The sequence below is a fragment of the Canis aureus genome, chromosome 8 (genome assembly GCF_053574225.1).
Source record: "Canis aureus isolate CA01 chromosome 8, VMU_Caureus_v.1.0, whole genome shotgun sequence".
NCBI classification, from domain to species: Eukaryota; Metazoa; Chordata; class Mammalia; order Carnivora; family Canidae; genus Canis; species Canis aureus.
In genome coordinates, this window is record NC_135618.1 from 38,455,941 (window position 1) to 38,481,265 (window position 25,325).

The 25,325-nt window shown below is 59.0% G+C and overlaps 1 protein-coding gene across 4 annotated transcripts in view; it reads left to right on the top strand.

The window, feature by feature from the left end:
* CRAMP1 (cramped chromatin regulator 1) overlaps positions 1-25,325 on the top strand; it is a 54,908-nt gene that overhangs the window by 25,803 nt on the left and 3,780 nt on the right. For 3 of the 4 annotated variants that reach the window (XM_077906095.1, XM_077906092.1, XM_077906096.1), the window contains 14 exons: positions 7,099-7,184; positions 7,625-7,748; positions 8,682-8,763; positions 9,188-10,351; positions 13,132-13,309; positions 14,871-15,052; positions 15,138-15,212; positions 17,586-17,667; positions 18,326-18,430; positions 18,617-18,795; positions 19,311-19,379; positions 19,938-20,169; positions 20,831-20,995; positions 21,873-22,081. In XM_077906095.1, coding sequence (XP_077762221.1) covers positions 7,099-7,184; positions 7,625-7,748; positions 8,682-8,763; positions 9,188-10,351; positions 13,132-13,309; positions 14,871-15,052; positions 15,138-15,212; positions 17,586-17,667; positions 18,326-18,430; positions 18,617-18,795; positions 19,311-19,379; positions 19,938-20,169; positions 20,831-20,995; positions 21,873-22,081 — 2,932 coding nt within the window. The remainder of the gene's footprint in view (positions 1-7,098; positions 7,185-7,624; positions 7,749-8,681; positions 8,764-9,187; positions 10,352-13,131; positions 13,310-14,870; positions 15,053-15,137; positions 15,213-17,585; positions 17,668-18,325; positions 18,431-18,616; positions 18,796-19,310; positions 19,380-19,937; positions 20,170-20,830; positions 20,996-21,872; positions 22,082-25,325) is intronic. The other variant, XM_077906094.1, reaches the window with a different exon arrangement.

The following is a 25,325-nucleotide window of genomic DNA, read 5'->3' on the forward strand; positions in this document are numbered from 1 at the left end:
TCATTGTCAGCCTCAGTAGTTGGTCCCTGGTCTCCAGCCACGTGTCTGACTCGGGGCGGCCCAGACCTTCCTCTGCTCCACAGTCTGCGGATTCCGTGTGCATGGATTTCCCACCCGGCGTGGCTGCCACGTTGATGGCTGCCGTGGCCTCCCACTCACCCTGCCAGAGCGGGTGTACTCTCTCCAGATCTCTGCCCCTTGCCCTAGATGGACCCTCAGGCCATCCCCAGGCCCCTGCTGGTCCAAGGCTAGCTGTCCCCTGGAACAGTCTTCACTGGTCTCTGCTGCATTTGCAGGACATGGCCTTCTGGCACCTCCGGTGGCATTTCTCCCTCAGCCTGGTGTTGGATGGCCTGCACGTCCCCATCCCTCAGGCGTGAGCTCCTGACAGGTGGCACCGGCTGTGTGGTTTCTGCTCTGGCTCCGCCCCAGCGTCTTCCCTTACATATGCTCCTCTTGGGTTCCCAGGAGTTTATTTCTGTGAACTGCCCCCGTTTGGAACCAGACGTGGTGGTAACTGGGATGCACGTATCAGCGCTATGCCAGGCGGTGCGGGCAGCCTTCACAACTGGTGTCTTGGGGCAGACGGGAGCCTCCTGGAGGCATGTGGGTATGCTTAGGAGCAGGTGGCTCATTGGTCGTGCACCCCACGCCCCATTCACCTGTGGCAGTGGCAGTGCCCGCCTTCCTACCCTCACACAGGCCCTGCAGCGTTTGGGGACAAGCTGGGCTTGTGAGCTGTTTGGGCTGCCTGTGTGCCTCTGAGGACCTGCATCGAGAGCCCAGAGAGTACGTGGCAGAGGTGGTTTCTGGCATTAGTGTCTCCCTTGTGAGGCGGAGCGCCCACCCTGGATGCGATCTGGGGGGAGCCTTTTTCACCTTTTATTTTACTTGAGTCCTAACTTGTTGGCTGAGTCAGTGTTCTGGTTCTTTGTGCTCAGGGTCATCAGGGACTGGTTTGCTGGAAAACCTGTGAGTTTTCTTGGCCCGTGTTGGTCCTGTTGTGAGATGCCGCACACAGAGTGGGGGGTGGCCTCCTGGGTTTCTGGAAGGACACGCGGGCCTGCCTCAGAGTTCACCTCATGTGAGGAAGGCGTGTTGATACATGTGAATGTGCCTGGGTGGTTGGCATTAGGGGCTGCTGGAGGTTGGAGGGCTCCTGAGCTGGGGGCCCGCAGGGTCGAGGAAACACACAGTGCTGGGTCCCCACGGTCTCCGCGAGGAGCCATCACAGTAAAGCCCGGAGGCAACATGACTGTTAACATGGTTCTGAACAAGTGAGGATCCAGGAGGAGCGTCTACATCTCCTGTTTGCTTTGAATATTTAGTAACATGGTATTGGGATGTCACCTGTGAGCAGTCAACGCGCAGGCGTCTGGACTGATAGGATCGGTGATTGGGTGAAAACCAGGGGGACAAGAGAGAGACTCCCTGTGCAGCATTCCCCACGACCTCTGTAGCCACCCAGCCAAGGAGGGCAGCAGAAGTTCTCTGTCTCTGGGGGTGTGGGCTGTGCACGGGTGCTTCTGATGAGGGCCGTGTAAGGAGGCAGGAAGGAGCCAGACAGACATGACCTCAGCCCCGCAGCATCAACGTCCAGGTGACGGGCAGGTCAGGCGACAGGGGCAGGTCAGGTTGAAGGTGTGGGGACGTGTCTGTTCTCCCAACGTGAGCCCGCAGAGGATGGGGTTGCAGCCAGGGTCACAGTGCGCCTCCTTCCCTGGCTGTGCTCAGTGTAACAACCACGCGGGACAATTCGCCGGTCCTCCCTGCACAGCCCCCTCTAGCCCCCCAGATCAAGAAGGGGGTAAGTGTTCCAGCACCAGCCTCCCCAGAACCCCCGCCTGTGCCACCCCCCATGGCTTGGGGTGAGGAGGAGGGCAGACGGAAGCAGTCCGTTTCCCACAGCTGCGGGTGGAGAGGCGTCAGCACTGTCCGAGAAGGTGTTCACTCACAGCAGGAGCGCAGGGGAGTCCGTACCTCACCCTCTGTTAGCGTGCGTGCCCTCTGACCCCACAGCCCTACTTCTGGAAAGCCCTCAGGTCCGTGGTGAGCCGCGCCGTAGGGCGCACGTCACAGCGTCGCTCACGCTGGCGGAAGGGTGCTGCAGAGAGGAGCTTGGCTCCTGGGCGGGCTTGGGGGGCTCTGTTCTTATTTTTGGAAGTGAGTGGGGTGCACATGTGGCCACAGCAGGGGGACTCAGTTTGTGGCTCCCGCTCACACCAGCACCCCGGGGTGGTCGGTGCCTGGGGCACCCCTGCTCTTCACACCTGTGTCCTGTTCGAGTATTTGACAAGCAAGCTTCTGTCTGGTTAGAGGAGGGAAGGGTGTTCTTTCTGGTTAGCTTTAGGCTGCTGACCACATTTGCTGTGTGGTGGTCTACTTACGAAAATGCGTTTATCTGTGTTTCTGGCACCAGAACTGTAGCACCTGTGGCTTCACCCTCGGGGCTTCATCAGGAGTGGATACTGTCGCTGCCTGATGAAATGGTGTCCGAGCACTTGGAGGGTTGTGGAGACCCCCCAGTGTGGCCCTGAGACCTCCCGCATCAGGGACAGATAGGAGCCAGCTCCAGCAGAGCTCGTGAGGCCCCGGGCTGGAGGAGTGGTGTCCCCTGGAGGCCAGCGGCCCTCGCCTCCTGCTTCCCTGCGCCTTCCCCTCCGGACGCATCACGTCTGGTGGTTCAGAGCATCACCCAGATGCTGCTGTGGGCACCAGACTGCACGCCTCCCTTGGAGGGTTGCGGGCTGCTTACCCGGGCTCCCTCTCCGCCACAGGGGACCGGCTCTTCCCTGTCTCCCGGCTGTGAGTCGGAGTCTGCCCCAGCCCCGAGCCTCTGCTGAGTGTGTGTCTCACGTGTCCTCCATGTATGGCCAGACAGCATGTCACCCCCCGCCCCCAGTGCTCTGGGCACCTCCCTGTCAGGCCCCTGACCAGCCTGTAGCTCCCAGAGGGTCGGGGGCTGGGTCCTGGGGCTTGGTCGTCGGGGTGCCGGGGCGCCGAGTGCTGGCAGCTCCTCCCTCTGCTTTGATGGAGGAATGTCCTTCGCAGCACCCTTCTGTGTCTAAGGAGCAAGGCAGTCGCTCTGAATCTCTCAGAAATGTTTATCATGGGCTGCCCAGGTGGCTCAGTGGTTTAGCGCCTGCCTTCAGCCCAGGGCGTGATCCTGGGGTCCTGGGATCGAGTCCCACGTCAGGTTCCCTGCATGGAGCCTGCTTCTCTCTCTGCCTGTGTCTCTGCTTCTCTCTTTCTCTCTCTCTCTGTGTCTCTCAGGAATAAATAAATAAAATGTTTTAAAAAAAGAGAAGTTTATCGTGAAAAAGTTCAAACATCAGGTTGAAACAGCAGTAGATCCAGCCCTTTCTCCCCTTCACTTGAATTTATCGACGGAGGAGCTGCCCGAAGCCTGTGCCCACTTGTACCAGCTCTGGGTGGTTGGGGGAGGGCGGCTCTGTGTGCAGGCAGGTGTGTGCACACATGTTCAGTGTTACTTGTCCTCTTGTGGTTTCATTTCCCTTTCTGCCCTGCTGGGCTGTGGTCCGTGGAACAGACCGCTATCTGTAAGTGGGTTTTGAGCAGGTGCCTTCAGTACCTTCGTGTGTGCTCCACGACAGGACAGAAACAACAGGGTCCTGCGTCTGCCGTTCGGGCTCCTGCCGGAGAGGGCCCCTGCCTCAGGAGCCTCCCGTGTTATACCAACTTGCTTCCCCAGCCCCTGGTGACCTCTCCCCTTCACTGCCTGCATAGATGCCTTTTCTAGAATGTCTCCAAGTGGGGATTGCACAGCACGCAGCCTTTCCAGATGGCTTTTCACCTCCGGTTGTGAGTTTGAAGGCCCACGGAGCAGTGTACCACCCCGATCCACATCCAGATGGCTCCGTCGCCCCCAGACTCCCTTGTGCTGCCCCTTCATAGTTACCGCCCACGCCCAGCCCCAGCAGCCCCTTGGCTGGTCTCTCTGCCCTGTCTTCCTGCCTTTCTCAGAGCACCGTCCAAATGGGGTCACGCGTGCATGGCCTTTGGAGGTTGGCGTCTTCCACCTGGTGCTGTTCACTTGAGATCTGGCCCTTGTGGGTCCGTAGTTCATGCCTCTTCCTGCAGGTAGTGGCCCCACTGCGGCTGTCCCATGCCTGCTTATCCATTCCTCAGCAAGGAACATGGCTGTTAACAGGGCCACTCTAAACCTTCGCCGCCAGGTGTTGGTTGCCTATCACCTGGGCACACGCGCAGGGGGTCCTGCGCTGGCTTCTTTGGGTGCTACCACACAGCTTTCTAGGGACAGTCCGTTCTGGGCATTGAGTGTGTTTTGAGCATCCTCGTGGGTGGGAAGTGGGATCTCCCGGGGGTGTCGGTTTGTGTTGCCCTGGTGACTGACCACATTGAGCATCTTTCTTGTGCTTGTCATGCATCTGCCTCTGTCTGGTGACTGGCCTGCTCAGATCTTGCACCCGTTTCTTTATTACTGAGGTTGGATAGTTCTAGAGGTGTTATAGACACAAGCCTTTTGTCTTGGGTAGGCGGTCAGCAGTGTTTTCTCCCAGTCTGTGGCTTTTCCTGCCTTCCTAGTGCCTGTCGCCGGGCGGGAGTGCTCAGTCCTACTGAGGCCCATTGCCATCTCCCTTTATGGGCCGCAACTTCATTGTGACTTCCAGGAGCCCTTGGTCTCGCCCACAGTCCAGCATTGCTCCAAGTTTCCTTGTGAAAGTTTGATGGTTTGCTATTTCCATCCGTGTTGTATGACAGGCAGGTCCCACTGAGTTTTGCCTCTGTGGCCTGCAGGTGTCCACTTACTGCAGTCTCAGCTATTGAAAGCACTGTCCTTCTGATGCTGCTTTTGCACCCTTGTGTGAAGCCAGCAGGCGGTACTGTGTGGCTCTGTATCCAGGTTTCCCTCCCGTTACACTGATGGATGTGTCCAGTCTTCCGCCAGCTGACTTTGGTTTCCAAGGGTAAAGCCAGTGGCCCATAAAGGTGAAACAGGTGGGAGAAGCAGGATGGTGTGTGTGGAAGATTCCTTTGTTGAAGGCCGTGGAGTATTTATTTAACCAACTTCCCATCCATCCTTCTCATGCAGACCTTTCTCAGTTAACTGTGAACGTCCATTGGTTGGAGAGCGTGGGACTCAGGAGCAAAAGGACGGAGGAGAACTCTGAGGTCACCCCTCACTATGATGCTCACAGGCCAGCCTCACATGCTGACTGGGCTCGGCACATGACTTTGCAGAAGAGAAAGCCTGAGTCCCGTGCACGTAGAGGAACGAGCCTGTTGCCTGTCTGTCAAAGCAACAACAGTGGGCGGCGGTGGGGGGCGGGGGGGGTTGTTGTTGCATGGGGTCCTCTGTGTGACCCTTGATCAGGGGTTAGGGTGGGAGCCTTCTGCTGGTGGTGCTGCTTAAACTCCATGCGCTGGGGGCGCCTAGCCTGGTGGTGCTCCTGCCGTGGCTCAGCTCCGGGGTGGGCTCGAGGATGGGGGCGCACAGACCACATCCAGGTCCGTGGCCAGGCCCCCGAGGCCTGCTCTCAGCAAGCATGAGCTGGGCCCAGCAGCTGTAGCTTCAGGGCACTCCTAGAACTTCCATTTGAAAGTAAAGGAATGGGATCGTGATCTCAGGATGTTTTCTGGTCATACAAAAGGAGCTGCTCACTTTCCCTTAGAAAAAAAAAATGATAAAAAAGGAAGTCACCAAAGAGCAGTTTAACGGAAAATGTGATTATCGCAAACACAGGTGCCCCATGGTGGCCACACACCCCCTGCCCCCCCAGGTCTGTGTTGTTGGTGTGGTGCAGATGCAACAAGAAGTGGTGGGCAGAGAGGCCCAACCAGCCCTGGAGCTGCTGCTGGAGACTGGCTGGGGCCGAGTCCACCTGCCCCACGTCCACGGCCGCACTTCGCTGCCTCTGTGTCCCTGAGGTTGAGGTGATCATGTCGCCAGACACAGTGGCAGGGAGTGGGCCTCCTGGGGTCCCTTGGCCTCTTTGGCAGCCTGCCCATATCTCAGCACCATTTCTGGTGTCCTGTGTCTAATTCCGGGCACAGGAGAGGCTCAGCCAGGACTGGACTCATGGGTATGCGGAGAGACAGCCTCCACGGAGGCGTTGACAATGATGCGGGACTCCTGTGAGCCTGCTGCGCTGCCTGACTGCCTCAGCTTGGTCTGCCGCACGTCACACCCCCTGCTTGGCCTTCTAAACACGCTCCGGGGGCCACAGTGAAATCCACTGTTGAGGGGGCTGAGACCCTGGTGCCGTGGGAAATCAGAGCTGTTTCCCTTCCAAGGAGGAGGGGGTGTGCGGCTTTGCTTCCTCGGAGGTGGAAGCTGGGTCTAGGACTGCTGGAGGCTGGCGGGCTCCTCCAGACTTGACTTGTCAGTTTTTCAAAATAGCCAACCTTTCTTGAGTAGATCCAAAGCATCCGAAGTGTGTTTTTTGAAAGGAGCTTTATTTGTGGTGTTAATTTTCATGAGTTACATGGAAATTCTTTAGTTTGTGTCATGCTAACGTTAGTGAAGTTGTGGCTGTACCAGTGTTCTCCTGATGGCAACAGATCCTGGGCCTGCCTGAGCTCCGTTTTGGGGAGTGTGAGCAAGTGGCACATTGTGTCTGCTAGCTGCAAGTGGCCGGTACTCCGTCGGGTGCCACTGGTGTGGCTTACAGAGAAGCCACGGGACATTGGTGATGGGGGTTAGTGGCCACCTCCAGGAGGGCTCAGACAGTTTGCTCTCGAGGGACCTCGAGGAGGCGGAGGAGAGAAGGCATGCATTCGACATTCGATGCAGGCTCCCGCACAGTGGACTTTCCAGGGGATGGACAGCAGGAGGTGCCATGCGACTTGCCAGGGGGCAGGCATGCGTCCGTGAAGGACCGGCATCCTCTTTGCAGCGTGAGGCATGGGCAGGAAAGTAGTGGGACTTCCAGAATTACGGTGTGGCCTCCCTCTGCACAGCTGCCTGTGAGCCCAGGAGCTTCGTGGGGACCCTGTGCCAGGGCCTTCATCTGTCAGGTTCTCCGTGTATCAGGCACACTGGTTGCTCATATGTGCGGGGCAGGGAGTGGCCGTTCACCTAGAGGCCTCACTGTTTCCACAAAACTCCTTTCCCAGGGCCACCACCGTGCGCTACAAAGGAAGAAACCTACGGATCAAAGCGCCCATGTGCCGTGCTCTGAAGAAGCTCTGCGACCCGGATGGTATGTGATCACGGACGTGGGGATGGCGGGGGTGTTGCCTCCTGCGGCTGCCCTCACAGTGGCTCTGAGTCCGCTTCATCTGGTCCTGCTCGTTGGCAGCACCTGGACTCGAAACTCCTTGTCACACCATGTGTCCCCTGAGGCAGTCAAGTTTAGCTCAGAAGCTACGGCATGTTCAGACAGAGTGTCATTGTGATGAGCAGGTCTCTGTGGGCTCCCGTGGCCTGGCCGGTGGCTCTGGCTTGTAGATCCCAAGCAGCCATGTTGGCATTCCTTCTTGAGAGCATGGATCCCTGTGGGCTTCTCTGCCAGCCTTGCTGTCGCTCATGGGGCTATTTGCCCAGAGCTTCTCGTAGATTCTGTTATTTGTGTGGCAAGGCGCTTGCGTCCTACGTTAAGGTTCACGGGTGCCAGGCTCTCATGGCCCCTTCTTGTCGTAGGCTTGAGTGATGAAGAGGACCAGAAGCCAGTGCGCCTGCCCCTGAAGGTCCCAGTAGAGCTGCAGCCAAGGAACAACCACGCCTGGGCCCGCGTGCAGAGCCTGGCCCAGAACCCGAGGCTCAGGTAACTGTCGTGGTGGCCCTCAGCCCAAGGGGTCCCACTCCGGCAGGGCTCTCAGGCCGAGCACAGGAAGCAAAAGGATGTCATGGTTGGCAGGTTATGGCTACAGATTCTTTCTCTCGTCTTTACCTTCAAAAGCCCTTCCACTCCTCTCTCCCCACCTCCCTGAATATTTATGTCTGACTTATACACAGGACACCACAGAGGGTGTGGACCGTTTTTCATTTAGACATCTTTTTTGATTGAGGTAAAATTCTTGTAACTTAGAATTAACCATGTGTCATTTTAAGGTGTCGAACTCAGGGCCCTGGGCACCTTCACAGGGTGTTGTAGAATTTCCCCCTCTGGCTCCAGAGCTTCCCGTCACCCCGAAAGGAAACCTCGCATCCACTAAGCCCTCGCTCCCCGCTCCCAGCCTCCTCTGCGTCTGCTGTCCATCTCTAGGCCTGCCTATTGTAGGCAGTTCGCGTAGAGTGTGGCTCTTCTGCTCTTCTGTCAGCTGCTCTCCCCGAGCCTCGTGTTCTTGAGGTTTGTCTCCATCAGGACGCCTGGTTTCCACGTGGATTTAAATTTTCTCAGTGTTAATTAAGGCCAGTCCTGGTCCACAGGGTACTGAGGGTAGGGCAGTTGGTTGTACCGCTGTCCACATCCTGGTGGAGATCTTTTACTATGCAGAAGGGGCATGGGGGCGGGGGGCGGGGCTCTCTTCTTTTCTTACAGCTTCACGCGAATCTCTAGTTCACTGCATTTAAAGGACTAATTTTTGAGACAAGGAATCAGTGGTCCTGCTGGGGCCCTGTGCCTCCGGCCCCTCCTTGAACGCTCCCTCCACCATCCATGGCCTTCGGTCCTCTTGCTGCTTCAGCCTCATGCTGCTCCTCAGGACGTTCCCTCCCTGTGTAACAGCCGCCCGTCCTGCCTGTGGTTTCTCTGCAGGATGATTGTGGAGCTCCACCGAAAGGTCTCCAGCCTCATCGAGTTCCTGAAACAGAAGTGGGCGCTCCATGAGGTGCGGATTGTATCCTTTTCCTACTCATGTGGCCTTGCCCCTACCCCAGAGCACCTGCTGCTTAAGGATAGGTCTTGTTTCTCTGTCCTGAGTGCAGTCAGTCCCGTGAAGTGGCATGGAACCAGAACCAAACTTGCAGTCCTCTGTCTTCTGGGGTTCGGGTGGGAGTCCCTTCCGGCTCCCTAAGCTGCAAGTGGCCACTGTCTGGCCTATGTGGTAGGTTAGGGAGCACGCGAGGCGTCCCTATCAGCAGGTTTAGTAAAACAAGCACAGATGGCCCCAAACTTCTCGTGTCCTTGGCTGCCTCTCAGCCTGCCATCCCAGCCGGCAGGGTGCTGGTTGGTAGAGGAAGTGCCTGGCTCACACTCTGTCTGTGGCCCAGTGGCACACAGCAGGGCCCACTCCTGTGGCTGCTCCTTGACTGAGGTCCCAGCGGAAGACACTCGAGGATCGGCAGCTGCAGCACTCACTTCCAGAGCCGTCGCAGGAGAAGGTGGCCTTGCACCTGTTCCCCGGAGAGAGTTGCACGCTGACGCCACTGCCGGGAGTGGCCCGAGTCGTGCACTCCAAGGCCTTCTGCACGGTGCACTGGCAGGAGGGTGGCCGGTGCAAGCAGGGCTCCAAGGATGCCCACACATTGCCTCCGGCCCAGATCTTGGGCATCCAGAGCGGGCAGGGCACGGCCAGGGGCCAGGTGAAGTGTCCTCGGGGTGGCACCGAGGGCAAGGGCCCGGGACGACCCCCTCCTTCCACCGATGCCTCACAGAGCTCTGGAGAGAGTTCCCCCGAAAGTGCCCCTGGGGAGGGGGCCGCCCCGAGCCTTGGCAGTCTAGACACTCCAGACAGGCTGCCCACTGTGCTCCAAGATGCTGGGGGGCGGCTTGAGAAGACCCCCACAGCTGCTCCTGCAGAGGGCAGGGACGGCCTCACCCGAGAGCCTGCGGATGTGACGTGCGCCTGCGGCCAGCTCCCAGAACTGGAGGATGAGCTCTCCCTCCTTGATCCCTTCCCGCGCTACATGAAGTCCTGTCAGGACCTCATCGTCCCTGAGCAGTGCCGCTGTGCAGACTTGCGGCCCTCAGGCTGCGCCTCCCCAGAGACTCGCGTCCCCGGCAGTGCAGAGGTGGTCGACCTCGCTCGGGCTGGGGCACCATCCCCCGTCCGTGCCCCACCAGGTCCTGAGCCTCAGCCTGGCCCCGGGCTCCAGCCAGATGTTTGCACTAAAGACTCATCAGAGGCACCTGCAGAGGAGCCCCAGGAGAAGGTGAACCCCTCGGATCCCCCGCCTCAGGGACAGCCTGCCGCCAAGCCTCCTAAAGATGTCCCCGCCAGCCGGCTAGCCCAGCAGCTCCGCGAGGAAGGCTGGAACCTGCAGACCTCCGAAAGCCTGACGCTGGCCGAAGTCTACCTCATGATGGGCAAACCAAACAAGCTCCAGCTGGAGTATGACTGGCTGGCTGTGCTGGGTCCTGAGGGCCAGACCCCCGGCGGGCAGGCCCAGGGCCCCTGCCCTGCCGCCCCACCCTCCACCTTCCACAAGCAGCGCCTCCTCAGCTGCCTCCTGAGGCTCATCTCCACCGAGGTCAACCCCAGGCTGGTGAGTGAAGCTCGAGCATAGCCCTGCTGGCGCCCCAAGGGAAGTCTGGCCCAGTCTGAAGTCTCTCAGCAGAGCAACTGGGTCCAGGGGGAGGGAGGGAGGGACCGGGTGACCAGGCAGGCCACGCTTCCTTATCTCAAGCTGGGCTTGGTAGCGAGGGTTCTGGTTCGCCGCAGGCATGGGCTCTGTCCCACGTGGCTCACATGAGGCTCCAAGGACAACTGTGACCAAGAACCCATTCCTTGCCAGGCTTCAGTTATGCTAAGCTCTCTCTTGCTGGCCAGAGGGACAGCGTGTGCAGAGGCAATGCAGTAGCCATGGCCGGGAGCCAGGCAGGAACATTGCAGGTTTCAACAGAGGGAATGACAATGTCCTTTGTGCTTTAGGGTGGCCATTGTGGGAGGATGATGGCACAGCTTCAGGGCAGGGAGTGGAGTGGTGAGGGCACAGATGAAGGGCTCTGGAGCTCCTTAGGGACCTCCGTGGTGGCTGGTCCCTAAGCCTGGGGAGTGGCTATGACTTCTCCTGGGGTGTCTGGTCAGAAACAGGGCAGAGGTTGCCCCCTACAAGAGAAACCCCAGTGAGCTTTCCTGGGACGAGAAGATGGCATCTGAAGCAGGAGCTCCTAAGTTGCCATGTGTGCTTGGCGCTGGGGAGTGCAGGGCTTCACAGGTTCCCAGAGGAGCGGCCGAGGGAGCGGCACATAGTTGCCAGGAGAGAGTGGAGCTTGGGGGACAGGATGGGGCTGTGGGGACCCTGGGGGATGGGATGGGGCTGCCGGGTCACATCTGCGCAGCACACCTGCCACTTCTGGACAGGTGGCCCTCACCGTGCCTCCTGCAGGGCTTTTCTATACCCTTCCTGGCTGCATCCCTGTGCTGCCTTTGCCATAGACAGGTGCTCAGCAGAGCACATGGGGACACGAGGGAGATGGCTGTCATGGCATGAAGGGACCTGGCTGGAAGCTGCAGAGGCAGCCGAGGGGTGAGCAGTGGCCTTTAGATTGAGTGCTGTGGAAGCTGGCGACCTGCAGGCAGGCATGGGCAGCGTTGGGGCAAGTGGGTAGAGATGCGGTTAGAAAACGTTTTAGAGGGGGTCCCTGGGTGGCTCAGCGGTTTAGCGCCTGCCTTTGGCCCAGGACGCGATCCTGGAGTCCCAGGATTGAGTCCCGTGTCAGGCTCCCAGTGTGGAGCCTGCTTCTCCCTCCTCCTGTGTCTCTGCCTTTCTCTCTCTCTCTCTATGTCTATCATAAATAAGTAAATCTTTAAAAAAAAAAAAAAGGAAAAGAAAAAAGAAAACGTTTTAGAGGGCAGGCCAAGTGGCTCAGCGGTTTAGCGCCACCTTCAGCCCAGGGTGTGACCCTGGGGTCCTGGGATCGAGTCCCACGTTGGGCTCCCCATAGGGAGCCTGCTTCTCCCTCTGTCTGTTTCTTTGCCTTTCTCTCTTTCTGTGTCTCATGAATAAATAAAATCTTAAAAAAAAACTTTTTAGAGTGAGGCTTCTGGAGGAGAGGAAACTGGATGGACAGGAGCAGGTCCAGAGCCCTACAGGAGGTGGAAGCAGGGGACGCAGACACTGGCCTTGGCCTCGACTGAGAGAGGAGGGCTAGCAGCTTGGAAATACTGCTGAGAATTCAAAGCAGGCTGCTCAGAGCCATGCCCTAGAGTGGGGCCCCAGCAGCAGCTTCTGCGCCACCCAGGGACTCAGGAGAGATGCAAGTTCTTGGGACCTAGAGGCTGTGGGGACACACACACACACACACACACACGCGCGCGCGCGCGTGCGCGCCCCCTCTCTCTCTCTCTCTCTCTCTCTCTCTCCCCCCCGGCTGATTGTGATGCATCTCAGCCCTGAGAACCACTGGGCAGAGGCCTGAGCCCTTGTGTGAAAGATGGGCCGGCTGGCCGGAGGCGGAGGCCCCTTTGTAGGGGCGGAGCACTGTTGAGCAAATGCAGCCCACGCCCAGGCCTCTGGACAAGCAGGACCTTGCAAGAGGCTGCTAGGTGTGCAGGGGGCCCCGTTGGATGGTGACACTGAATAAGCTAAGTAGGACATGACAGCAGGCGGGGCAGGGGCAGAGGTCCCTCGGAAAGGAAGAGGTGGGTCAGGACTGGGCACTGAGCAAGCAGAGCGGGCGAGGTGGTGCCGAAAGCAGGGGAAGGTTGGCCCTGGGGGAGCCCTGATGGCGGGCGCTGTGGAGACTGGGGAGGGGTCACCGGGATGAGGACAGAGGTGGGGTGGAATGGGTTGTCCCTGTGGCAGGGTTCCTCACACTCAGCTACAGCTGAGCCAGGGGCCTGCAGGATCCCTGAGGTTAGCACTTTGACTCAGCAGAGGACTTTTTTGACTACAGCTTTGTTTAATTCTAGAAATTAAGTCTGTATTTCCTTCCTCTGACTCACAATCAGGAGAGTTCACTGCGGTCCTCTTGAGCAGGCTTTTAATTTTTTTTGTTTTTATTTTTTTTTAAGATTTTATTTATTTATGCATGAGAGACACAGGGGGAGGCAGAGAGATACAGGCAGAGGGAGAAGCAGACTCCATGCAGGGACCCTGATGTGGGACTCGATCCTGGCACCCTGGGATCACACCCTGGGCCCAAGACAGAGGCTTAACCACTGAGCCACCTGGACGTCCCTTGCGCAGGCTTTTAAAAAGAGGAGTTCGTGTCGCCGCCCTGCCGTGGTCCCTCCGGCAGCGTGAGCACCTCAGGCTGGAGGGAGACCCACTGCCTTCACCCAGGCTGAGTTAACTTTGGTTGTGGCCCGTTTCTGTCCCAGGCTCCAGAAGGGAACGCCAGCTCCGCGGCTTCCGTGAGGCCCGCCCAGGAAGAGCAGTTGGCTACCCCACCAGGGAAGGTGGTGACTGTCAGCTCCCGGAGCCCCCGCTGCCCACGGAGCCAGTCTGCCCTCCGCAACAGCAAGACCTTCTCTCCCAGCTCTGCGCCTTGCTCCTCAGGTGAGGCTCAGCCACCGGTGCCTTTCTGGGTGTGTGGGCTGTGCCTGAGCCCAGGGTACGGCGTGCCCGATGTCTGGCCCCGCTCGGCTGATTGCTGTCCTGCCCATGGTGTATGGCAACAAATCCCACCTTTCGCAGGGAGGGTGAGTTCCAGGCCTGTCACCTAAGGCTTGGGATCCTGGGGTGCTGAAGCCAGTGGGAAACATGGGGTGGCCCTTGCCAGTTTGGTCACTCTGGGGGATCTTTGTAAGGTCAGTGGAAGCCTCTAGAGCATGCTGATTTGGTGCCTGAAAGCCCGAGAAGGGACCATTCCCTGGTACTTTTGACGTGTCGTAGAAACCCTCGGGTCAGGGAGGCCCCGGCACTTTCACACGGTCTTGGAAGGAACGGTGTGCTAACCTGATAGTCTGCAGTGTCCTTTGTCCAGGCCGTACCTGAGGAGTAGTTTCAATTCAGGGCCATTCCTTGGATTTTCCGGTACCTGAGGCAACAGGGATTGAGGACTGGCCTGGCCTTTGTGTCCTGTGTTCAGGGGCCTCCACGCCAGGTGTGAGGGGCTTCGTTACCATCCCCATGGGCCCGTGCCCTCGCTGCAGGACCTTGGCCATCCTGGATGCACCTTGAACATCCTGCACCAGCAGGTGTCTCTGCATCATGAGCACGGGCCTCATGAGCACGGGCCACACACGAGAGGCAGTACCACGTCTGACCTAGTGTCCTGTGTGTCAAAGGTTTCTTGGATCTTTTTTTTTTTCCCTTTCCTTTTCCTTTTCCTTTTCCTTTTCCTTTTCCTTTCTCTTTCTCTTTCTCTTTCTTTCTCTTTCTCTTTCTCTTTCTCTTTCTCTTTCTCTTTCTCTTTCTCTCTTTTTTCCTTCAAGATTTATTTATTTGAGAAGCAGCATGCATGAGCAGGAGGGACAAGAGGGAGAGGGAGAGAGAATCTCAAGCAGACTCCAGCATGGAGCCCGGTGTGGGTCTTGATCCCACAGTCCCAAGAGTCAGCGGCCTAACTGACTCACCCAGGTGCCCGGGTTATTTTCTGTTCCGAGCACATCACTACGTTTCTGTTTCCTCTGTATTGCGGATACCTGCCTCTCGACAGAGTCCTTTGTGGCCTCTGGGGTAGCTGAGGCTGGATCAGGTGTCCGTGCAGCCCAAGGCACAGGTAGCAGTGGGGGCTGACTGCCACAGGCTGTAGTCTCTTCTGCCTTCCAGAGCCAGCAGTTACTCTCTGGCTTGCTGACCTCTGGTCTGTGCTAGATGGTCCGGAAGGTTCTTCCAGTTCTCAAATGTCTTTACAGGCCATCTGCCCTTCCCACCGGGGACCAAAGTGGCAGAGTGCTGTCATGGTATCAGAGCCATGATTCGCTCACACTGAGAGCTAGAGTTCCAGAGAGAAAGCTGGGAAGGCAGGTGTTGGGGACTGAGATCTAGGAGATGCTTCCAAGGAAACGGAACTGGCTGTCCCGTATTTCTTTCTGGTTTTCTATTGGGGAGAGCTCTGTTCGTGCTGGCGATGCTGCTGGGTGAGTGGTCGTGTTTGCTCTCCCTTGGCTTCCAGGTCTGAGGAACCCGCCCAGACCCCTCTTGGTGGCGGGCCCCTCCAGCACAGGCAGCAGTGACTCCGACGGTGGCCTTTTTGCCGTTCCCACCACTCTGCCGCCCAATAGCCGACACGGGAAGCTCTACTCTCCCAGCAAAGAAACAGAACTGACTTTCCGTCAGCACCTGAACTCCATCAGCGTAAGTAGGGGAGCCGCACTGCCATTGGGGGTGGGGGCTCCGCATCCGGGGAGCGTGCTCTCAGGCCCCCGCCCTCTCCTTGCAGATGCAGTCAGATTTCTTCCTGCCGAAGCCCAGGAAGCTGCGGAACCGGCACCTGCGGAAGCCACTGGTGGTGCAGGTCAGGGCACCCGCGTGGGTCTGGGCACACCCCCCTCCGGGTCCCCTGCTGGGAGAGGGGACTCCCCGCTGAGCAGTGAACCCGACACGGGGCTCGATCCCAGGACCCCGGGATCATGACCTGAGCCGAAGGCAGATGCTTCACCCACGGAGCCACCCAGGCGCCTCCTCCTTCTTTCTTATGCGTAGGACACGCAGAGTAATCACAGGGCTGACCATTCCCTGAAGTAATCTTTGCACACCATGAAAACCACTTGCACAAGAGGCAGGAAGTTCTGGGGATTCGAGTCCCAAGCGTCCTGGGTTAGGATCTATTCGAGGACTCTCAGAGCCTCTATAAATACACAGCCGGCAGAGGCAGTTGGCAAGTAGCTGGGGTGGCCAGAGGCCAGACTCTCCTGAGCTCCCCACAGTGAATGCTGGGTCCCCATGGAAGCCATCTGCCCCCGAGGGGACAGCCAGGCAGGGAGCGGCCCGTGAGCACGGGTGAGGCAGGAATTCTGTGATGACCAGCAGCTAAAATGTGTGGGTGTGTATTGTTTTGCGATAAATGCACAGCTTTCTGTTTGTTTTGTTAGTCTCTTCGAAATCTCTTCCTCTTGAGATTAAATCATTTAGAAACGAGAGCTTAGTGACAGATCTCAGCCCGGTGCGCGCCAGGGCCCCCATCCTGAGCTTTGCTTTCTGTGGTTTGTACCCGAAGTCAGCAGGAAGCAGGTGATTCTCCTGACGTGTCATCAGGTCTGCAGTACCCTCGCACCGCGTCCTGTGCCTGTGTCCTGACCTCGCTCACTCCGTGGGCAGAGATGAGCGGGACCAGCGCGTGTGGCACGATACGCTGTTTGGCGAGCGAGGCCTCGCTGACGTCACTTCTGTGTCAGTGTGTAGTTACAGTTCTGTTTTCGCGATTGGTGCTGTTAGCTCGTTGCTGTACCTAACTCACAAATGAAACTGTCATAGTTCCATCCCTAGGAAAAAATGGTGTGTGTAGGGTTTAGGGTTTGCTACCATCTACAGTCTGAGGCATCCCTGGGGGCGTGGGGACATGGTCCCTGCACGTAGGGGGACCGTGTGTCTAGATCCCAGGTGTCGTGTGTGCGTGCATGTGGGCAGAGTCAGTACCGCCACACTTGAAGTATGCGAATCATCCCCCTGGAAGTGAGTAGAAACTCCCCGGATGGATGGCACATCTGTGGCTCTTTGGTGCAGGGTTGTGAGCCTGCATGGCCTGTGGAGGTGGTTTTTGTTGAGCTTTGTAACAGCTTTGTTGATACGTGCGTCGCATAGCCAGGAGGTCTGAGGGGTTAGTGGGCCCTCATGCACTTGGGTTGTGCAGCCATCACCGCGGTCTGATCCCAGAACATTCCATCTCTCCATTGCCTCAAGTGCCCCTCCACTCCAGCCCCAGACAGGCACTATCTCTACTCTCATTTTCTGTCTGCAGATTTGCCTCTTCTGAGCATTTCACGCAAATGGAATCACACACAGTATGAGGGCTTTTGCATTTACTGTTTTTATAGAAAGTGTCGTCGGCACACGGTGAAAGGCTTCCTGCTTCACACTCTGCTTTCCCGCTGCTGGCGCAGTGCGGCGGGGCCTCGACAGCCTCGTGCTTCCTGCCGCCCTTCCTGGCAGCGTGCATCTGCAGCAGAACCAGCACACGGCCTCTGCGGCTCCTTGCCATGGGGGACCCCCTTCCCCCCCCATGCCATTGGCGACTCCAGTAGCGCCCCCTACTCTCCACTCCTGCGACCCCGAGGGGTAGGGGGATGTCCTTTTCACCTTAGCGGGAATGCACCCAGCACTCCAAGGTGTCTCAGGACGTCTATGACGGTTCCAGCAACTCACGTAATTTCCTGTGAGGTGGCAGGCTGCTGCACCGGCACCGCATTGCTGCGAACCGGGAGGCCTGGCGGGTAATCCGGGAGGGTGGGTGTTGGACCGGCAACTGAGGCAGCATGCCCATGCCCTTAGTCCATCAATGGGGTCGGGAGCCGCTATATTTCCTTTGCCACGAGTGTGAGGGGCCCCAGATGTGGGGGTGGGTGTCAGGAGAGTGTCCGCCCGGTGCCCAAAGCAGATGCACGCGCTGCAGGGCATCCCGGGTAAGCGGTGGGCCGTCCAGCCATCCCTGCAGCGCTGCCCAGGCGAGGTAGGCTCCTCTGGGTTCTTCTCAGGCCTGGTGCTGGGGGCTCTGCTGCCCTCGATGTGTCCGGGTGCCCTTCTGTCGTCAACCCCAGAGCCAGGGCCCCCTCGGGACACACCCTGCCCGCCTTGCCTGGAATGCCCCTTACAGCCTGCCCCTGGTTTCCTGAGTGACTCCTGGCGCTGGCGTCTTTCCATCGTCTCACTATCAGCACTCTTGTCTCCACAGAGAACGCTGCTTCCTCGACCGTCTGAGCACCAGTCCCACAACGTCTGTTCCTTTTCCATCCTGTCCAATTCCTCTGTGACTGGTGAGCACTCAGGCTCTTTGGGGCACTTTTCACCCCTTTCCGGCATGGCCCCCGTCTTTGGGAACGGCAGGTGTGCCCGCGGCTCTTGGCGGGATAGCCCGAGCACCCCCTTGTCTGTTCTGTCCACAAAGCCTGCGTGTGCCCCGTGCTTAGCCCGGGCGGTGTGGGGGCAGGAGCCCCGTGGAGCCTGGCTCTGAACACTGCTGTCTCACGCAGGGGGTGTGGCTTAGTGAAGTGCGTGCTGTGACCCGCCCTTTAAGTGCAGCACACACTGACACTGTGCACCACCGGTTTTCCTTGTGCCCCCTCAGCTGCAGAAAGTCCAATGAGGGGGCTGAGGCGCAGGGGCAGAGTCCTGGTGCAGGACCGTCGGCTGGGGTGGGGCACCCATTCCCCATGACGGCCTCCCGCAGGGTGGCATACTCACTGCGGCCGTCGGGCAGCCCCTGGATGCGTGTGCTGCTGGGGTTCCCTCCTGGACAGGTGTCGGGACCCTGTCTTCCCTGTGACTTCCCAAGTCCACAAGCATTTGGGAACTTTGGTGCTTCCTTCCGAGGCTCAGCTGGGTGACTGTTTCTCTCAGGGAAACACTTCGAGGCCCTTGTTGTGCGTTCAGATGACGCGGGCTGATGCGTCCGCTTCTGTTCTTTTCCCCCAGGGAGAGGCTCCTTCCGGCCCATCCAGTCTTCTCTAACCAAAGCAGCCCTGTCTCGGCCGATTGTGCCCAAGGCCCTTCCGCCCCAGGCCACAGGTCACCTGGCCAGTAAGTTTCTGTCACCAGCAGGACAGACACCACGTGAGGGTTCCTTGTGAGGTGTCTGTTCCCTTCTCCCAGCCACGCGTCTCTTACTGTTTGTGGAGAATGGCCGCATTCGGTGTCCCTGAGCCCCCTGGGCACTTGGCAGGGTGTCCTTGCAGTTGAGGTTCCAAATGTCCTTTCTGCTACCAGGTGCTATCGACTTAGCAGCTAAAAGTGCTGGAATCATCCCGGGAAGCCCCCTCCCTGTCTTGGACGCTGAGGGCTTGTCCGGCATTGCCCCACTCTCTTCAGACGAGGTGACCGCCACCGTCCCGGGTCCGGAGTCCACTGGCACCCATCGCAACGGAGACTCCATCCCCACCGTGGGGGTGAGTATGCCTACGAAGGCTCCTCCACGCCACCAGCTCCTCGGATAAGGCAGTCCCCTGTCAGAGGTGTGGGCGCCAAGACCATGAGGCCAGGGTTATGCTGGACCCCAGTTCCGCCTGTCAGGAGCGATGGGCCCTAATAGGCCCCGCTCCCGTGGAGCGGCATAGGTGAGCCCTGGCGCCCCAAGGGGAGAGCCATGGATGGGGGCAGTGGGGACAGGCTCGTTGCGATGCCAGAGAATCCAGAGCTGTGACAGGCCGGACCTCTTTCTGCCTGTACACATCACTGGGTCTTCGGCCTCACCAGCCAGCAGTACACCCCACGCCCCCCTGGCCGGCATGCCTCTGACCCTGCGCCCCATGCTCAGGCTGTGCTGGGACCAAGGTATCTCTTTGAACTGACAGCCTCAGTTGTGGGGACCTGGTCACCCAAGCTAGTCGACAGGGGTCTCCTGACCCTCTGGCTTCTAGGGACTCGCGGGTGGGGATGCTCACCGGCTCTCCTGGTGTCATAGGGCACGAGCGACCCATTCATCAGCGTGTCCTCGAGGCCTGAGCAGGAGCCAGTGGCAGACGGTTTCCAGGTAGGACACGCTGGTAGCTGCAGAGCAGTGTGGCTGCCAGGCCCGGCCCCCAGCCTGTGGTCTTCCCGTGCCCTAGCCTCGCTCCCCTGGGGTTGTAGTGGGGAACATGTAGGCGGGCCCTGACGCCCGACGGTCTCGTCCTTTGCCCCTTCATCTCGACAGATGAGCAGGTGGCCCCCGTCTCCGGCTTCCCTTCCCCTCTGCAGGGCGGCCTGTTTCAGCTGCGCTCCCGGGAGGACGAAGGGATTTAGGGCCGGAGGGGCGGAGGTCCTCAGGCAGTAGTGTCCCCGCTCTTCCCTTCTGCCCGGCCTCCAGCCATCCTGCCTGCAGGGGACCAGGGCCAGGCCACCTCGGCTGCGGCTGCCTCGGGCTGGCCCTGCACGGCTGCCATGGCTGGAGAGGTTTCAGGAGAAGTAAACCCACTGTGTGTGTCTTGCAGAGAAGGTGGTTGTTGGTGTCGTTTTCCTCTCAAGTTCTCTGTCCCTCAGTCATGGCCGTGTAGGGCCAAGGCCAATTTGCCGTTCCGAGCCCCTGATGACCCGTTGTGTCCTCTGCCAGGGCTCGCCGGTGCTGTCCTTATCCGAGCTGTCCAAGGCTCCTCTGCACAACGGGCCCCCTGCGCCCCTGCCTGCGCCGGAGGGCTCCAGCAGCCGCCTGTCCCCACCCAACGTCTCGGCGCTGCTGGATATCTCCCTGCCCGGGCCCCCTGAGGACGTGCTCTCGCAGGGCGAGCCCGCCACGCACATCAGCGACTCCATCATCGAGATTGCCATCAGTTCCGGCCAGTACGGTGAGGGTGCCCCCACACCAGGCCCACGGGGTCCCAACCTCCCGCCAGGTGTCTGCACACTTGCGGGGCACGCCCCTGTCCCGTGGAGCACCTGCTGTATGGGGGGTGCTGGGCAGCTCGGCGGGGGCAGGCACTGCAGCCTCGAGGACAGGGAACGGGTCCAGAGCTCAGATGAGGCCTGTGTGTGGTGGCTCTGAATCTGGGTGGACGCTTGACGTTGTGCGTGTCCCAGGAGGGGGTTGGACTCACTGGCTCTCTGCGACTCTGCAACAGCACTTGCTGGTCTGCTTCGGGCTGCGGATTCGCACAGAACTGGGCTCCCACTTTTGCGCCTTTCTTTTGTTGGTAAAGTTGAGAAACATGCACCCCGAAGGGCTGGTGCTGGCGCCAGTGAGTGAGAGGGTTTGGGGCTGCTGTCTGTGCGGGGTCTGGCTCTGCACAGTGACAGCCACCGTCCTTCCCTGAGACGGGACATGGCCCCTGCTGCCATGGGCCCCTCCACAGGCCAGGATCGTTTGTCCTCCGTGGGGCCCTGTGGGCTCCTGGGTCGAGACGTGCCGTGGTGCACGGCTGTGCCACCCTGCTGCTTTCTTGGTGCATAGGTGACGCAGGATGCCATTCCCCCACCCTGGCATCTCTGACCCAGCGTTTTGGTTGACAGGTGAGGGAGTCCCTCTTTCTCCGGCAAAGCTGAATGGCAGTGACAGCTCCAAAAGTCTTCCATCCCCGTCTAGCAGCCCCCAGCCAGACTGGATCGCCTCCCCCACCCATGACCCCCAGTGGTGCCCCAGCGACCCCACGGACTCGTCGCTTAGCAGCTTGTTTGGTGAGTGTCTGCAGGGCGCCTGGTCTCTGTCCCAGGGCAGCAGGCACCGCGGGCTCCCTGTGGCGCGGTGATGGGGACTAGAGTCTGCACTCTGCCACCGGGACTGCCACCGGCAGAAATGCCACTGGGACTGCTCGTTTCGGGGTTTCTCCCGCGTCACTTATACAGGGGGATGCGCCGAGGTCTCTAGCGAGCTCGTCACTGAGCTCTGGTGACTGACACCCGTGTGACAGTCAGCCCGGCCGTGCCCTTCGCTGGGCTGCCCGCTGCCTAGCTCCTGCCTGCTGGGCTTTCTGCCCCTGCTGCAGCACGGGGGTGGGAGGCGTCCCTTTCTGGCTCGGGCGAGGGTTCCGGAGTGCGTGTTCCCGTGGGCTCTTGGCGTGTTGACTGTGGACCTGGGTGCCGACAGGACGGGTTCCCCCTCCCCGGGCCACAGGGGTTGGCGTGGTGGCAGGGGCCACCAGGGGCAGTCTCAGCGGCCTCAGCGGCCCATGTGGGAGACGCTCCTCGGCCCTTGGGGACCAGCACCCTGGGTTTCACAGGGTGGCCGGGGCACGAGTGTGGGGGTGCCGGCAGCCCTAGAAAGGGGCTGTTGTACACGTGCACCTGGTGGGCATCCGTGTGGGCGCCACGCTTGGGGGCCCGGTCTTCTGTGATGAGCAACACGTCGAACCGGGCAGGAGCGCGGAGGCGAGGGTGGTCTGGACCACAGAAGGCGCGGGGCCTCTGGGAGACAAGGCCGCCCACGTGTGCTGCAGGGCTCACTGCCGGGGCTCAGCATGTGAGGGAGCCCCGGGGCTGCATGAGGCTCTGTGCAAAGCTGTGTGGCCACACGCATGTACGGCAGATGCCAGGAGGGGCCGCCTGCAACCTGCAGGGTCCTCCCCTTGGATGGAGCCCGGCGAGCCGGCCTCAGGGGGTCTCCTCCTTCCCTTGGCAGCGAGCTTCATCTCGCCAGAGAAGAGCCGGAAGATGCTGCCGACCCCCGCGGGCACGCAGAGCAGCACGTCCCTGCTGGGCCCCAGCCTGCTGGATGGCAACTCAAGAGACTCATTTGTGTCCCGGTCCCTCGCTGACGTTGCTGAGGTAGGCACATGGCGTGAGCTCACGCTGGACCAGCGGCCCACCTTCGGGAGGTTGCCGGATCCCTCCGGCAAGGCAGGCCCTTGACGTTCTCTGAAGTCTGAGTTCTCCTGATGGGGGCAGCGGACAGCGGACGCTAGGCGACCGCTCTGCCCCGGAGGCATCCAGTTGACCGTGGGGCCTCTGCCGGCAGCCGGCTCGGGGCCTGGGGCCTGTTCGGGCTGTGTGACCTGGGGCAGGTGGCGCCGCTCTGCCTGCCTCGGGTTCCTCGTCCGTAGGTGGCAGCTGTGGTGGGCAGTCATCGAGGCCACCGCCCAGCTAAGGTGAAAAGTGGCTCAGGGTGGTGGCCGACCCTTGACGGGGCAAGATGCGGCCTGTGACGCCCCCCTCTCTCTGTCTGCTCAGGGAGCAAGTCAGGCTCGCTAGGACAAGTGCACAGAGCGTAGCGCTCTGAGAGAAACTGAGGCAGAAGACGTGCCTAAGAGGGAGAAATCGTCCTCGTAGAACCACAGCCCCCTGGGTTAAAGGCCTGGAGCAGCCTCTCCCAAGTACTTTGCTTCCCCAGGATGTCCCGGTGCTGGTGGTGTCTCTCCGCGGTGTCACAGTCCGATCCCTGAGGGAAGCCCTGGGTGGTTCCTCATTATCTAAGGGTATGGGGGGATCTGAGGACCCCGTGGGGACACTTTGGAGAAGCCTGAGCTGAGCCGTGACGTGATTAGAAGGTCTACAGAGACACAAAGAACGCACCGCATCCCCTGCCTGCACGCTGAGCGTTCCTTAAACTCCTTGTGGCTCATGTCACGTAAGAAGTCTTCCCCTTTCTGTGTGCGTGTGACGCTCACAAGCCCTCGGTTTCTCTGCAGAGGAGCCTGGCACACGTATGTGGAGATAGCTCGTCAAGACCCTGTGGTTCGGGGCAGTCTCCAGGGCAGTCTCCAGTGCTGAGGGGCTGTTACCACCTCAGGTGCATCCCAGGTCCACCTCAGATCCACCTCAGGTTCACCCCAGACTCACCTCATGCCAACCTCAGGCCCTCCCCAGGTTATCTCAAGCCCACCGTAGGCCCACCCGAAGTTCACCTCAGGCCCACCTCAGGCCCACCTCAGGCCCACCTCAGGTCCACCCCAGGTTCACCTCAGGCTCACCCCAGGTCCACCTCAGGTCCACCTCAGGTCCACCTCAGGCCCACCTCAGGCCCACCTCAGGTTCACCTCAGGCCCACCTCAGGTCCACTCCAGGTTCACCTCAGGCCCACCTCAGTTCCACCTCAGGCCCGCCTCAGGCTCACCTCAGGCCCACCTCAGGTTCACCTCAGGCCCACCTCAGGTCCACCTCAGGCCCACCTCGGGCCCACCTCAGGTCCACCTTGGACCCACCTCAGGCCCACCTCGGACCCACCCCAGGTTCACCTCTGGCCCACCCCAGGTTCACCTCAGGCCCATCTCAGGTTCACGTCAGGCCTACCTCAGGCCCACCCTAGGTTCACCTCAGGTCCACCTCCGGTCCACCCCAGGTTCACCTCAGGCCCACCTCAGGCCCACCTCAGGCCCACCTCAGTCCCACCTCAGGTCCACCTCAGGCCCACCCCAGGCCCACCTCAGGTCCACCCCAGGTTCACCTCAGGCCCACCTCAGGTTCACCCCAGGTTCACATCAGACCCACCTTAGGGTCACCCCAGGCCCATCTCATGGGGTTTGAGCAGAAGTCATAGGCATGAAGGGTAGGTGGAAAAGGTGGGGCCAAATTGGCTCAGGTTGACAGTGATGGAAGCTGATGTGGACATGTATGGGGAAGATAGACATTATTTATCTTGCTTTTTTATTTTGTATTTATTATTTTTTAAACATTTTATTTACTTAGTCACGAGAGACACAGAGAGAGGCAGGGACACAGGCAGGGGGAGAAGCAGGCTCCACGCAGGGAGCCTGATGTGGGACTCGATCCTGTGACCCCAAGATCACTCCCTGGGCTGAAAAAAGGCACTAAACCGCTGGGCTACCCAGGGATCCCCAGGTTTTTTATTTTTTAACTTAAATTTAATTAACATGTAATAAACTACTGGTTTCAGAGGTAGAGGTCAGTGATTCAGCAGTCTTTTATAACACCCAGTGCTCGCCACATCGTGTGTCCTCCTCAGTGGCTGCACCCAGTCACCCTGTCCCTTCACCCCCTCCCCTCCAGCGACCCTGTTGGTTTCCTATGATCAAGAGTTTCTTATAGTCTTCCTGCATGATTTCATCTTGTTTTTTTTCTTTTCTTCTCCTGTGATCCTTCTTTTGTTTCTTAAATTCACATATGATGGTGAGATTATATGATAATTATTTTTGTCTGATTGCTTATTTCACTTAGCATAATATCTTCTAGTTCCATCCACGTCATTGCAAGTGGGAAGATTTTTTTTTTATTTCCTGCTTTTTGAAAACAAATTTTAGTTTGAAATTTCTGATAATTTAAAGTTTATTCATTTATTGAAGTAATGTCTATACCCAATGTGTGGGGCCAACTCATGACCCCAAGATCACAAGTTGAGCGCTCTTCCAGCTGAGCCAGCCAGGCGCCCCTGTCATTAAAAGTTTAAAATTCAGTTCAGGCCATAGCTCCACTTAGAATTTTCCAAAGGCTTCTCATTTGTTTGTTGTGTCCTGCAATTCACTAAGGAATACTTAGCAGGGCATATTCCATGCCAGGCAGTGCTCTAGGCACTGGGAGGACCAGACCACGGCCCCATCCTCCCGAACCTTCTACTTGAGCAAAGGACGCAGACACAACGCCTTGAAGACAGAGTTCCACGTATTTGTCCTCAGGATAACCTAGCGCCTGAGGTCCTAGGTCGTCCTTCTCCTTGTTGTCTTTTCTTGGTCTTACTCATTGTCCCATCTGCCAGTTTGCTTTTTTCTTGAAGAGCTGAGGCCCATTCTCACCTCAGGGTTTTTGCACTTGCTATTGTTCTAAATGGGTATGTGTTCCCCAAATCCCACCTGCTTTCTCCGCTCCCGTGTCCTCCTGACCACCTGAGAGTCTTCGTGCTCCACTGGGTGCCATTTGCCTTGTTGCTTATTGGCGGTCTTCCCATAAGTCTCATGTGCTGGGAACCACCACTCGGATCCCGGCAGCCCATGCGCCAGGCTCACAGTCAGCTCTCGTGCACACTGGTCAAAAGAGGGGGTGATCAAAAGGACAGAAGTGATTCTGAAATTCTCCCGACAGCGCTGGGCCGGTGTCGCATGGCTAGTTGGTGGGGGATTCT